This window comes from Oncorhynchus tshawytscha, linkage group LG07, assembly GCF_018296145.1.
Source record: "Oncorhynchus tshawytscha isolate Ot180627B linkage group LG07, Otsh_v2.0, whole genome shotgun sequence".
Taxonomy (NCBI): domain Eukaryota; kingdom Metazoa; phylum Chordata; class Actinopteri; order Salmoniformes; family Salmonidae; genus Oncorhynchus; species Oncorhynchus tshawytscha.
Window position 1 is genome coordinate 71,409,141 of NC_056435.1, and position 14,448 is coordinate 71,423,588.

General features: G+C 44.1%; 1 protein-coding gene across 9 annotated transcripts in view; it reads left to right on the top strand.

The window, feature by feature from the left end:
* atp2b2 (ATPase plasma membrane Ca2+ transporting 2) overlaps window positions 1-14,448 on the top strand; it is a 203,637-nt gene that overhangs the window by 88,699 nt on the left and 100,490 nt on the right. For all 9 annotated transcript variants that reach the window (XM_042324885.1, XM_042324883.1, XM_042324892.1 and 6 more), the window contains exons 4-6: window positions 2,574-2,831; window positions 5,041-5,166; window positions 9,012-9,140. In XM_042324885.1, the coding sequence (XP_042180819.1) occupies window positions 2,574-2,831; window positions 5,041-5,166; window positions 9,012-9,140 (513 nt within the window). The remainder of the gene's footprint in view (window positions 1-2,573; window positions 2,832-5,040; window positions 5,167-9,011; window positions 9,141-14,448) is intronic.

The following is a 14,448-nucleotide window of genomic DNA, read 5'->3' on the forward strand; positions in this document are numbered from 1 at the left end:
TAGATATTACTGTACTGTTGGAGCTAGAAACACAAGCATTAGGTATTACTGTACTGATGGAGCTAGAAACACAATCATTTCAGAACACAATGCTGTGTGGTAGAACACAATGCTGTGTGGTAGAACACAATGCTGTGTGGTAGAACACAATGCTGTGTGGTAGAACACAATGTTGTGTGGTAGAACACAATGCTGTGTAGTAGAACACAATGCTGTGTAGTAGAACACAATGCTGTGTGGTAGAACACAATGCTGTGTGGTAGAACACAATTCTGTGTAGTAGAACACAATGCTGTGTGGTAGAACACAATTCTGTGTAGTAGAACACAATGCTGTTTGGTAGAACACAATTTTGTGTAGTAGAACACAATGCTGTGTGGTAGAACACAATTCTGTGTGGTAGAACACAATGCTGTGTGGTAGAACACAATGCTGTGTGGTAGAACACAATGCTGTGTGGTAGAACACAATTCTGTGTGGTAGAACACAATGCTGTGTTGTAGAACACCATGCTGTCTGGTAGAACACAATGCTGTGTGGTAGAACACAATGCTGTCTGGTAGAACACAATGCTGTCTGGTAGAACACAATGATGTCTGGTAGAACACAATGATGTGTGGTAGAACACAATTCTGTGTAGTAGAACACAATGCTGTGTGGTAGAACACAATTCTGTGTAGTAGAACACAATGCTGTGTGGTAGAACACAATTTTGTGTAGTAGAACACAATGCTGTGTGGTAGAACACAATTCTGTGTGGTAGAACACAATGCTGTGTGGTAGAACACAATGCTGTGTAGTAGAACACAATGCTGTGTGGTAGAACACAATTCTGTGTGGTAGAACACAATCCTGTGTGGTAGAACACAATGCTGTGTGGTAGAACACAATGCTGTCTGGTAGAACACAATGCTGTGTGGTAGAACACAATGCTGTCTGGTAGAACACAATGCTGTCTGGTAGAACACAATGCTGTCTGGTAGAACACAATGATGTGTGGTAGAACACAATGCTGTGTGGTAGAACACAATGCTGTCTGGTAGAACACAATGATGTGTAGTAGAACACAATGCTGTGTGGTAGAACACAATTCTGTCTAGTAGAACACAATGCTGTGTGGTAGAACACAATTCTGTGTAGTAGAACACAATGCTGTGTGGTAGAACACAATTCTGTGTGGTAGAACACAATGCTGTGTGGTAGAACACAATGCTGTGTAGTAGAACACAATGCTGTGTGGTAGAACACAATAGAACACAATGCTGTGTGGTAGAACACAATCTGTGTGGTAGAACACAATGCTGTGTGGTAGAACACAATGCTGTCTGGTAGAACACAATGCTGTGTGGTAGAACACAATGCTGTCTGGTAGAACACAATGCTGTCTGGTAGAACACAATGCTGTCTGGTAGAACACAATGATGTGTGGTAGAACACAATGCTGTGTGGTAGAACACAATGCTGTCTGGTAGAACACAATGCTGTGTGGTAGAACACAATGCTGTCTGGTAGAACACAATGCTGTCTGGTAGAACACAATGCTGTGTAGTAGAACACAATACTGTCTGGTAGAACACAATGCTGTGTGGTAGAACACAATGCTGTGTGGTAGAACACAATGCTGTCTGGTAGAACACAATGCTGTGTGGTAGAACACTGCACTGTTGGAACTAGAAACACAGACATTAGATATCATTGCACTGTTGGAGCTAGGAATGCTATGTATTGGCCAATGAGAGGCATTGTAGCCACCGGGCGGCCATATTGGCTCTTTCCAGAAGAATCAGTTCACAGTATTTCCATTAAAATGACATGTATTTAAGTGTTTTGTTGTTGTAATGGGGACAGAAACATTAATACTTTCTCAAATTATAATTTAAGGAAAATATTAGTTTTATATTTGTTAATTTCTTAAGCGGTATGTTCAGCTCACATACTGTAATAAGGTGTCTGTAAGCAAATCAACATGGCAACAACAAAGGTAGACATAAATGAATGCCTTTCTACAGCTTCTAAAATATGTTTTACAACGGTGGTCGGAGTGCCAAGATGGAGGTGCAGTAGTTTCGAAAACAGTTCTACCCGTTCGGTCATCTAGTGAATACATAAATCACTTGTGTGTGTCATGAACACATGTGTGTACATGATTCAAGTTTATTCATCCAGTCTATCACAGTAGATCAAAAGGTTTTAAGAATCGGAATAAAGACCTATCATGGCTTCTTTTTTTTCATACAAAGGAAAATGTTAGATACAAAGCATTGAATAGTCATTTTGAAATGTGTGTGTGCATCTAACCTCTCTCGCTCTCTCTCTCTCTCTCTCTCTCTCTCTCTCTCTTTCTCTCATTCGCGCTCCCTCTCTCTCTCTTTCTCTCTCTCACTCTCTTTCTCTCGTTCGCGCTCCCTCTCTCCCTCTCTCTCTTTCTCTCTCTCTCGCTCTCTTTCTCTCCCTCTCTCTCTCTTTCTCTCTTTCTCTCTCTCTTTCTCTCTCTCTTTCTCTTTCTCTTTCTCTCTCTCTCTCGCTCTCTCTCTGTCTCTCTCTCTCTCTGACTCTCTCTCTCTGTCTCTCAGCCTGTGGGACAGCGGCGGCGGGTGCAGAGGATGAGGGTGAGGCCGAGGCCGGCTGGATAGAGGGAGCAGCCATCTTGCTGTCTGTAGTGTGTGTGGTTCTGGTGACGGCCTTCAACGACTGGAGCAAGGAGAAGCAGTTCAGAGGGCTGCAGAGCCGCATCGAGCAGGAGCAGAAGTTCCAGGTGGTCAGAGGTGCTCAGGTCATCCAGCTCCCGGTTGCTGACATCGTGGTCGGGGACATCGCACAAATCAAGTATGGTACGTATGGATGCCATAGGGCAGGCCTAGGTTTTCATTCCAACCCTCTTCCTGGAGATCTACTGTCCTGTAGGTTATCAGTCCAACCCTCTTCCTAGAGATCTACTGTCCTGTAGGTTTTCAGTCCAACCCTCTTCCTGGAGATCTACTGTCCTGTAGGTTTTCAGTCCAACCCTCTTCCTGGAGATCTACTGTCCTGTAGGTTTTCAGTCCAACCCTCTTCCTGGAGATCTACTGTCCTGTAGGTCATCAGTCCAACCCTCCTCCTGGAGATCTACTGTCCTGTATGTTTTCAGTCCAACCCTCTTCCTGGAGATTTACTGTCCTGTATGTTTTCAGTCCAACCCTCTTCTTGGAGATCTACTGTCCTGTAGGTTTTCAGCCCAACCCTCCTCCTGGAGATCTACTGTCCTGTATGTTTTCAGTCCAACCCTCTTCCTGGAGATTTACTGTCCTGTATGTTTTCAGTCCAACCCTCTTCTTGGAGATCTACTGTCCTGTAGGTTATCAGTCCAACCCTCTTCCTAGAGATCTACTGTCCTGTAGGTTATCAGTCCAACCCTCTTCCTAGAGATCTACTGTCCTGTAGGTTTTCAGTCCAACCCTCTTCCTGGAGATCTACTGTCCTGTAGGTTATCAGTCCAACTCTCTTCCTGGAGATCTACTGTCCTGTAGGTCATCAGTCCAACCCTCTTCCTGGAGATCTACTGTCCTGTGGGTTTTCAGCCCAACCCTCTTCTTGGAGATCTACTGTCCTGTAGGCCCTGCCCTTAGAGCAACCCTAACCTCATCCCCAGACTACTGCACACAGCACATATAAGCCTGAGATATCAACCATTCTAAATTGGCCGTAGTGGGAGTGACCATACAATTATATGGGAGTGACCTCACTGAGTAAAGGATTTGTCATTTAATTTTAGCCAATCGGTTCCCTTGGCAGCATCTTAGTGGGAGTGACCATAGAATTATATGGGAGTGACCTCACTGAGTAAAGGATTTGTAATTTAATTTTAGCCAATCACACGACTGCTGGACTTTGCTCCAACTGGAGGCAAGACAATGGGAGGGTTAAGGGGTAGGTGGTGTGAGACAGGATTGGTTGGTAGATTAAACCGATGAAGCCAATGCCTATCTCGCAGAGAGTTTCTCCCCGTCTGTTTATTTGCTAACAAAGGCCAAGTTTGATTCGTTGGTCCGCCACACTGTTTGCGCATTTGGGGCGGAAGTGTCTGGGAACGAGATTACCCATAATCCTCACAGCATCCATCAGAGTATTCGATCTGGAGGGCCTGAGTACGCCTGGTTTTCAATCAATTGATTGACTCTACTCACCTGATGTTCCAGGTTTGATCAGTCCCTGATTAGTAGAAGAGAGAGATGTTCACATTGAATGCTAGCTTGCCTCACTACAGTATAATATATATTACCACAAAGGCACATGGCTGGGAATCAGACAGGATGCTGATCATATACAGTATGCTATATTACCACAAAACACATGGCTGGGAATCAGACAGGATGCTGATCATATACAGTATGCTATATTACCACAAAGACACATGGCTGGGAATCAGACAGGATGCTGATCATATACAGTATGCTATATTACCACAAAGACACATGGCTGGGAATCAGACAGGATGCTGATCATATACAGTATGCTATATTACCACAAAGACACATGGCTGGGAATCAGACAGGATGCTGATCATATACAGTATGCTATATTACCACAAAGACACATGGCTGGGAATCAGACAGGATGCTGATCATATACAGTATGCTATATTACCACAAAGACACATGGCTGGGAATCAGACAGGATGCTGATCATATACAGTATGCTATATTACCACAAAGACACATGGCTAGGAATCAGACAGGATGCTACTTACTATGATCTGAATCTCTTCGCTGTAGCCTTTGTTTTTGCATGGTTATTTTTGGAGTTTATAGCTGTAGTGTTATAATATAATGTGTGTTCTCCTGTCTGGATGCTACTTATCTGTTTCTGAGTCTCTGAACTGTTTTCTGTTTTGTTATTCTTTTTTAAATGCATTTTATGTCTGTGGTGTTATCTAACAGTATCTGTTATAAAAGAGTATATGTTGTTTTATTAAAATAGTATATTTTTTGTTTTGTTTTTATTAAAAGAGTATATTTATATATTTATATATTTAGTATATTTTTTTGTTCTGTTGTGTTTTAGGTGACCTGCTTCCAACGGATGGAGTGTTGATACAGGGGAACGACCTGAAGATAGACGAGAGTTCGCTAACAGGAGAGTCTGATCACGTCAAAAAAGCAGCCGACAGAGACCCGATGCTGCTGTCTGGTCAGTCAGTCATTTATTGTGATGTTACAGATGTCCTGTGTGGCTCAGAGTGGAGAGCAAGCAATGCTAACGGTCGTGAGTTTGATACCTACTGAGAACACTGTACTACTGTGTATTCACATACTGTACTACTGTGTATTCACATACTGTACTACTGTGTATTTACATACTGTACTACTGTGTATTCACATACTGTAGGTTGATCTGGATTAAAAGGGTACTTAAGTACTATTTCAGAAGGTCCGGTCACACAAATTTCCCAGGTGGCAAAGGTCTGGATGGAGTAACAAACCACCCACAGGACCACCCCGTGCGACACCAAACTGTTCACGCCCCTCTTGACAACCCGAATTTCCTGTAATTCGACACATTTTGCATGGGGCAGATATTATTTTGATTGCCGTTTTAAAGCTAATTTCCTGCAAATCTACTAAATGTTCCATGTCTTATGTGTGTTTATATGATACTATGGGTAACCCCACCCCCCCAAAAAAAAAGTAAGAGTACGGGGGCTCAAAGTATATAATTCAAATGCTTGTGGGTTTACTTTTCTGTCTTGTCCACAAACTGACTTGTATACCATGCATGGTTTCAAGGGGCCTTGTGTTGTCTATTTCAATCTATTAGTCAAGTTACAACAGGATGACAGTTGTTCAATGGGAGAAACCGGGGTCGTAATTCTTAGTTGAATATCAACAGAGAGAAGCTGATATGCACTTTGTTCTCTGTTCTGGCTTTCTCTCTCTTCCATAGAGTTGACTCATATTGTGGAGGGAGGAATAATATTTCATATACTGGAAATGTATTATCTCTCTCCATCTCTCTCTCCCTGTCTCTCTTTCCTCCCTGTCTCTCTCTCTGTCTCTCTTTCCTCCCTGTCTCTCTCGCTCTCTCTCTCACTCTCTCTCTCTCTCTCTGTCTCTCTCTCTCTGTCTCTCTCTCTCTCTCTCTCTCCCTCTCTCTCTCTTGCTCTCTCTCGCTCTCTCTCTTTCTCTCTCTCTCTCTCACTCCCTCTCTCCTTTTCTATCTATATATCTCCATCTATTTCTCTCTCTCCCTCTCTTTCTCTCTCTTTCTCCCATTATCCTTCTCTTTCTCTCTCCCTCTATCTCGTTCCTGTTCTCCTTCTCTCTCTAACTCTCTCTCTCTCTCTCTCTCTCTCTCTCTCTCTCTCTCTCTCTCTCTCTCTCTCTCTCTCTCCCTCTCTCTCTCCCTCTCTCTCTCTCTATCTCTCTCCCTCTCTCTTTCTCTATCTCTCTCCCTCTCTCTTTCTCTATCTCTCTCCCCTCTCTTTTCTATCTATATATTCCATCTATTTCTCTCTCCCTCTCTCTTTCTCCCATTATCTCTGTCCCTCTCTCCTTTTCTATCTATCTATCTCCATCTATTTCTCTCTTCTCTCTCTCTTTCTCCCATGTTGATCCTTCTGGTATTCTTTGTCTACACTACAGTGCCTCCAAAAGTATTCCAGTTCTCTCTTTTGATGCATTCTCTCTCTATTTCTGCATTCTCTCTAGATCTCTCTCTTTATTTAATGGACAAATACAAAATAGTCCAAATTCTCCTATGAAATGATGCTGTGTGTGTACAGGTATTATTTGTATTCATCCACAGTACAGAAGCCCCTAAAAAGTATTCAGCCCCCTTCAGAAGCATGATTTTATTTCTTATTTTGATGCATTACAACCTGTAATTTAAATTCATTTTTATTTAGATGTCATTTAATGGACAAATACAAATGCAAATGCACCACCAAGCAAGCGGCACCATGAAGACAAAGGAGCTCTCCAAACAGGTCAGGGACAAAGTTGTGGAGAAGTACAGATCAGGGTTGGGTTATAAAAAAATATCTGAAACGTTGTGCATCCCCACGGAGCACCATTAAATCCATTATAAAAAAATGGAAAGAATATGACACCACAACAAACCTGCCAAGAGAGGGCCGCCCACCAAAACTCACGGACCAGGCAAGGAGGACATTAATCAGAGAGGCCACAAAGAGACCAACGATAACCCTGAAGGAACTGCAAAGCTCCACAGCTGAGATTGGAGTATCTGTCCATAGGACCACTTTAAGCCGTACACTCCACAAGCCATTGCGTAAAGAAAAAATTCAACAATTATGTTTGGGGTTTGCCAAAAGGCATGTGGGAGACTCCCCAAAGATATGAAAGAAGGTACTTTGGTCAGATGAGACTAAAGTTGAGCTTTTTGGCCTTCAAGGAAAAGACCATGTCTGGCGCCAACCCAACACCTTTCACCACCCCGAAAACATCATCCCCACAGTGAAGCACGGTGGTGGCAGCATCATGCTGTGGGGATGTGTTTCATCGGCAGGGACTGGGAAACTGGTCAGAATTGAAGGAATTATGGATGGCGCTAAATACAGGGAAATTCTTGAGGGGAACCTGCTTCAGTCTTCCAGAGATTTGAGACTGGGACAGAGGTTCACCTTCCAGCAGGACAATGACCCTAAGCATACTGCTAAAGCAACACTCGAGTGGTTTAAGGGGAAATATTAATTGAAAAAATGGGCAAATATCCCAGTGGCTAGATGTGCCAAGCTTATAGAGACATACCCCAAGAGACTTGCAGCTGTAATTGCTGCAAAAGGTGTCTCTACAAAGTATTGACTTTGGGGGGTGAATAGTTATGCACACTCAAGTTTTCTGTTTTCTTATGTCTTATTTCTTGTATGTTTCACAATAAAAATATTTTGCATCTTCAAAGTGGAAGGCATGTTGCGTAAATCAAATGATACAACCCCCCCCCCCAAAAGAAAAACAATTTTAATTCCAGGTTGTAAGGCAACAAAATAGGAGAAATGCCAAACCACTGTACTGTGCCTGCTGTTACAAGCCACTGTATTGTGCCTGCTGTTACAAGCCACTGTACTGTGCCTGCTGTTACAAGCCACTGTAATGTGCCTGCTGTTACAAGCCACTGTACTGTGCCTGCTGTTACAAGCCACTGTAATGTGCCTGCTGTTACAAACCACTGTACTGTGCCTGCTGTTACAAGCCACTGTAATGTGCCTGCTGTTACAAGCCACTGTACTGTGCCTGCTGTTACAAACCACTGTACTGTGCCTGCTGTTACAAACCACTGTACTGTGCCTGCTATTACAAACCACTGTACTGTGCCTGCTGTTACAAACCACTGTACTATGCCTGCCGTTACAAGCCACTGTAATGTGCCTGCTGTTACAAACCACTGTACTGTGCCTGCTGTTACAAACCACTGTAATGTGCCTGCTGTTACAAGCCACTGTACTGTGCCTGCTGTTACAAACCACTGTACTGTGCCTGCTGTTACAAACCACTGTACTGTGCCTGCTATTACAAACCACTGTACTGTGCCTGCTGTTACAAACCACTGTACTATGCCTGCCGTTACAAGCCACTGTAATGTGCCTGCTGTTACAAGTCACTGTACTGTGCCTGCTGTTACAAACCACTGTACTGTGCCTGCTGTTACAAGCCACTGTACTGTGCCTGCTGTTACAAGCCACTGTAATGTGCCTGCTGTTACAAGCCACTGTACTGTGTCTGCTGTTACAAACCACTGTACTGTGCCTGCTGTTACAAACCACTGTAATGTGCCTGCTGTTACAAACCACTGTACTGTGCCTGCTGTTACAAACCACTGTACTGTGCCTGCTGTTACAAACCACTGTACTGTGCCTGCTGTTACAAACCACTGTATATATGTTAGTGTACGGGTCAGTGCATTCCATTTCTGTTCTCTGACAGCCAATCGGATATTGATGAATAGGATCCATAATTCTGTTCCATAATCTCCTTGTCTGTGTGTGTGTGTGTGTGTGTGTGTGTGTCTCTCTACAGGTACCCATGTGATGGAGGGTTCCGGCAGGATGCTGGTAACAGCTGTAGGGGTCAACTCTCAGACCGGCATCATCTTTACTCTGCTGGGGGCCGGAGAGCCAGGGGAGGAGGAGAAGAAGGAGAAGAAAGGTATGTCCCTCCTTCTCAATTCCTTCTCTCTCTGGTGCCACTTATTGTTATCCTACTCTATCGTCCAATCAAACGGGTTCTGGAGTAAATTACTGTACCCTTTTCTACTGTATTGTCCAATCAAACGGGTTCTGGAGTAAATTACTGTACCCTTTTCTACTGCATTGTCCAATCAAACGGGTTCTGGAGTAAATTACTGTACCCTTTTCTTCTGTATTGTCCAATCAAACGGGTTCTGGAGTAAATGACTGTACCCTTTTCTACTGCATTGTCCAATCAAACGGGTTCTGGAGTAAATTACTGTACCCTTTTCTTCTGTATTGTCCAATCAAATGGGTTCTGGAGTAAAATGACTGTACCAATCTTTTCTTCTGCATTGTCCAATCAAACGGGTTCTGGAGTAAATGACTGTACCCTTTTCTTCTGTATTGTCCAATCAAACGGGTTCTGGAGTAAATGACTGTACCCTTTTCTACTGCATTGTCCAATCAAACGGGTTCTGGAGTAAATGACTGTACCCTTTTCTACTGCATTGTCCAATCAAACGGGTTCTGGAGTAAATGACTGTACCCTTTTCTACTGCATTGTCCAATCAAACGGGTTCTGGAGTAAATGACTGTACCCTTTTCTTCTGTATTGTCCAATCAAACGGGTTCTGGAGTAAATGACTGTACCCTTTTCTACTGCATTGTCCAATCAAACGGGTTCTGGAGTAAATTACTGTACCCTTTTCTACTGCATTGTCCAATCAAACGGGTTCTGGAGTAAATTACTGTACCCTTTTCTTCTGTATTGTCCAATCAAACGGGTTCTGGAGTAAATGACTGTACCCTTTTCTACTGCATTGTCCAATCGAAAGGACAATCCACACTCTACTTATTTAGTTGCAAATGTGTGCTCTGTTATCTGAATGCTGTATAATATAACCTTGCACTGTTACAGTGATGCCACACTACTGTAGACAGTAGTCTCGATGTGTTGTTCCACAATAACAGAATGTCATTGCAGTGATATCTCACCCACACTGCCAACAGTATTAAACTGTGATTCACAGATAGACAGTGGATATACAGTGGGGAGAACAAGTATTTGATACACTGCTGTTTTTGCAGGTTTTCCTACTTACAAAGCATGTAGAGGTCTGTAATTTGTATCATAGGTACACTTCAACTGTGAGAGAGGGAATCTAAAAAAATACAAAATTAAATCTAAGTAATTAATTAGCATTTTATTCCATGACATAAGTATTTGATCACCTAACAACCAGTAAGAATTCCGGCTCTCACAGACCTGTTAGTTTTTCTTTAAGAAGCCCTCCTGTTCTCCACTCAGTACCTGTATTAACTGCACCTGTTTGAACTCGTTACCTGTATAAAAGACACCTGTCCACACACTCAATCAAACAGACTCCAACCTCTCCACAATGGCCAAGACCAGAGAGGGTGTAAGGACATCGGGGATAAAATTGTAGACCTGCACAAGGCTGGGATGGGCTACTGGACAATAGGCAAGCAGCTTGGTGAGAAGGCAACAACTGTTGGCGCAATTATTAGAAAATGGAAGAAGTTCAAGATTACGGTCAATCACCCTCGGTCTGGGGCTCCATGCAAGATCTCACCTCGTGGGGCATCAATGATCATGAGGAAGGTGAGGGATCAGCATAGAACTACACTGCAGGACCTGGTCAATGACCTGAAGAGAGCTGGGACCACAGTCTCAAAGAAAACCATTTATAACACACTTCGCCGTCATGGATTAAAATCCTGCAGCGCACGCAAGGTCCCTCTGCTCTAGCCAGCGCATGTCCAGGCCCGTCTGAAGTTTGCCAATGACCATCTGGATGATCCAGAGGAGGAATGGGAGAAGGTCATGTGGTCTGATGAGACAAAAATAGAGCTTTTTGGTCTACACTCCACTTGCCATGTTTGGAGGAAGAAGAAGGATGAGTACAACCCCAAGAACACCATCCCAACCGTGAAGTATGGAGGTGGAAACATCATTCTTTCGGGATGCTTTTCTGCAAAGGGGACAGGACGACTGCACCGTATTGAGGGGAGGATGGATGGGGCCATGTATCGCGAGATCTTGGCCAACAACCTCCTTCCCTCAGTAAGAGCATTGAAGATGGTTCGTGGTTGGGTCGTCCAGCATGACAACGACCCGAAACACACAGCCAGGGCAACTAAGGAGTGGCTCCGTAAGAAGCATCTCAAGGTCCTGGAGTGGCCTTGCCAGTCTCCAGACCTGAACCCAATAGAAAATCTTTGGAGGGAGCTGAAAGTCCGTATTGCCCAGCGACAGCCCCGAAACCTGAAGGATCTGGAGAAGGTCTGTATGGAGGAGTGGACCAAAATCCCTGCTGCAGTGTGTGCAAACCTGGTCAAGAACTACAGGAAACGTATGATCTCTGTAATTGCAAACAAAGGTTTTTGTACCAAATATTCTGCTTTTCTGATGTATCAAATACTTATGCCATGCAATAAAATGTAAATTAATTACTTAAAAATCATAATGTGATGTGATTTTCTGGATTTTTGTTTTTGATTCCGTCTCTCACAGTTGAAGTGTACCTATGATAACAATTACAGACCTCTACATGCTTTGTAAGTGGGAAACCCTGCAAAATCATCAGTGTATCAAATACTTGTTCTCCCCACTGTATATAGTATTCAGTTGTACCAGAGCATAGCAAATCCTCTACTGGTTTGTAGTAATGAATGATTCCTTTTCAAACCTCTTAGTTTACTGAGTGGGTAGGGTGGGGGTCCTTTATACTCCAACCATAAAGGACTATAAAACCACAGAGTGAAGGCGAATGGGTACTTCTTGTTTGTGGTCGAGTAGCCATCCTGGACAAATAAGATTCAATCGTTACTGTTTAGCCTTTACAGTAGGCTATGCCTTTACAGTATGTCCTACCCAGTAGGCTAGGCCTTTACAGTATGTGCTACCCAGTAGGCTAGGCCTTTACAGTATGTCCTACCCAGTAGGCTAGGCCTTTACAGTATGTCCTACCCAGTAGGCTATGCCTTTACAGTATGTCCTACCCAGTAGGCTATGCCTTTACAGTATGTCCTACCCAGTAGGCTATGCCTTTACAGTATGTCCTACCCAGTAGGCTATGCCTTTACAGTATGTCCTACCCAGTAGGCTATGCCTTTACAGTAGAATGCTATGCCTTTACAGTATGTCCTACCCAGTAGGCTATGCCTTTACAGTATGTCCTACCCAGTAGGCTATGCCTTTACAGTATGTCCTACCCAGTAGGCTATGCCTTTACAGTATGTCCTACCCAGTAGGCTATGCCTTTACAGTATGTCCTACCCAGTAGGCTATGCCTTTACAGTATGTCCTACCCAGTAGGCTATGCCTTTACAGTATGTCCTACCCAGTAGACTAGGCCTTTACAGTATGTCCTACCCAGTAGGCTATTCCTTTACAGTATGTCCTACCCAGTAGGCTATGCCTTTACAGTATGTCCTACCCAGTAGGCTATGCCTTTACAGTATGTCCTACCCAGTAGGCTAGGCCTTTACAGTATGTCCTACCCAGTGGGCTAGGCCTTTACAGTATGTCCTACCCATTAGGCTATGCCTTACAGTATGTTACAGTATGTCCTACCCAGTAGGCTATGCCTTTACAGTATGTCCTACCCAGTAGGCTACAGGCCTTTACAGTATGTCCTACCCAGTAGGCTAGGCCTTTACAGTATGTATGTCCTACCCAGTAGGCTAGGCCTTTACAGTATGTACCCAGTAGGCTATGCCTTTACAGTATGTCCTACCCAGTAGGCTAGGCCTTTACAGTATGTCCTACCCAGTAGGCTATGCCTTTACAGTATGTCCTACCCAGTAGGCTAGGCCTTTACAGTATGTGCTACCCAGTAGGCTAGGCCTTTACAGTATGTCCTACCCAGTAGGCTAGGCCTTTACAGTATGTCCTACCCAGTAGGCTATGCTGGTGGTGATGACGTCATTTCAACCAGTCTTGCCGTTTGGGTTGTTGGTTTAAACTGTTCCAACTATAGACTGAGTGGTGGCAGTTCTTTTTGTTTTGAAGTCCATTTTTTGGATAACTAGGTTTTAATCTCTGTGATGTTACTATAAAGACCTATGTCTTAATAATAACTACCTGCCAACCACACAGCCTGTACTATATGACTGGTAGGTTCTACACACACTACAGGACCCTGAACCGTACTCTAGTGGCTCGGGTATATTCTACAGGACCCTGAACCGTACTCTAGTGGCTCGGGTATATTCTACAGGACACTGAACCGTACTCTAGTGGCTTGGATATATTCTACAGGACCCTGAACCGTACTCTAGTGGCTTGGATATATTCTACAGGACCCTGAACCGTACTGTAGTGGCTCGGGTATATTCTACAGGACCCTGAACCGTACTCTAGTGGCTCTGAGAGAGAGACTTACAGTTAGTGAGTCATTTATCTGACTCTCGTATCTAGAGAGACTTACAGTTAAGTACATTCATCTGAAGACAGCTACAGTATGTACACTTCCCCTCAATATTTCTTTAACCTTTATTTAACTCGGCAAGTCAGTTAAGAATAAATTCTTATTTTCAATGATGGCCTCCCGGGGAACAGTGGGTTAACTGCCTTGTTCAGGGGCAGAACGACAGATTTTTACCTTGTCAGCTCAGGGATTCGATCTTGCAACCTTTCGGTTTCTAGTCCAACGCTCTGACCACTAGGCTACGCTGCTGCCCCAAAAAGTGGTTAGAGGTGCAAGTGTTGGTTCAGGAAAGTATATATTGTTCAGGGGGGGGGGGTTGTTGAGGTGAGGAGGGAGATTATTTAAAATACTCTTTGAAGAGGTAGGGTTTCAGGTGTTTTCAGGAAGATGGGCAGAGACTCTGCTGTCCTAGCATCAGGGGGAAGATGGACAGGGACTCTGATGTCCTAGCTTCAGGGGGAAGATGGACAGGGACTCTGCTGTCCTAGTTTCAGGAGGAAGATGGGCAGGGACTCTGCTGTCCTAGTTTCAGGATGAAGATTGGCAGGGACTCTGATGTCCTAGCATCAGGGGGAGATGGGCAGGGACTCTGCTGTCCTAGTTTCAGGAGGAAGATGGGCAGGGACTCTGCTGTCCTAGTTTCAGGATGAAGATTGGCAGGGACTCTGATGTCCTAGCATCAGGGGGAGATGGACAGGGACTCTGCTGTCCTAGTTTCAGGGGGAAGCTGGACAGGGACTCTGTTGTCCTAGCTTCAGGGGGAAGATGGACAGGGACTCTGCTGTCCTAGCTTCAGGGGGAAGATGGACAGGGCCTCTGCTGTCCTAGCAT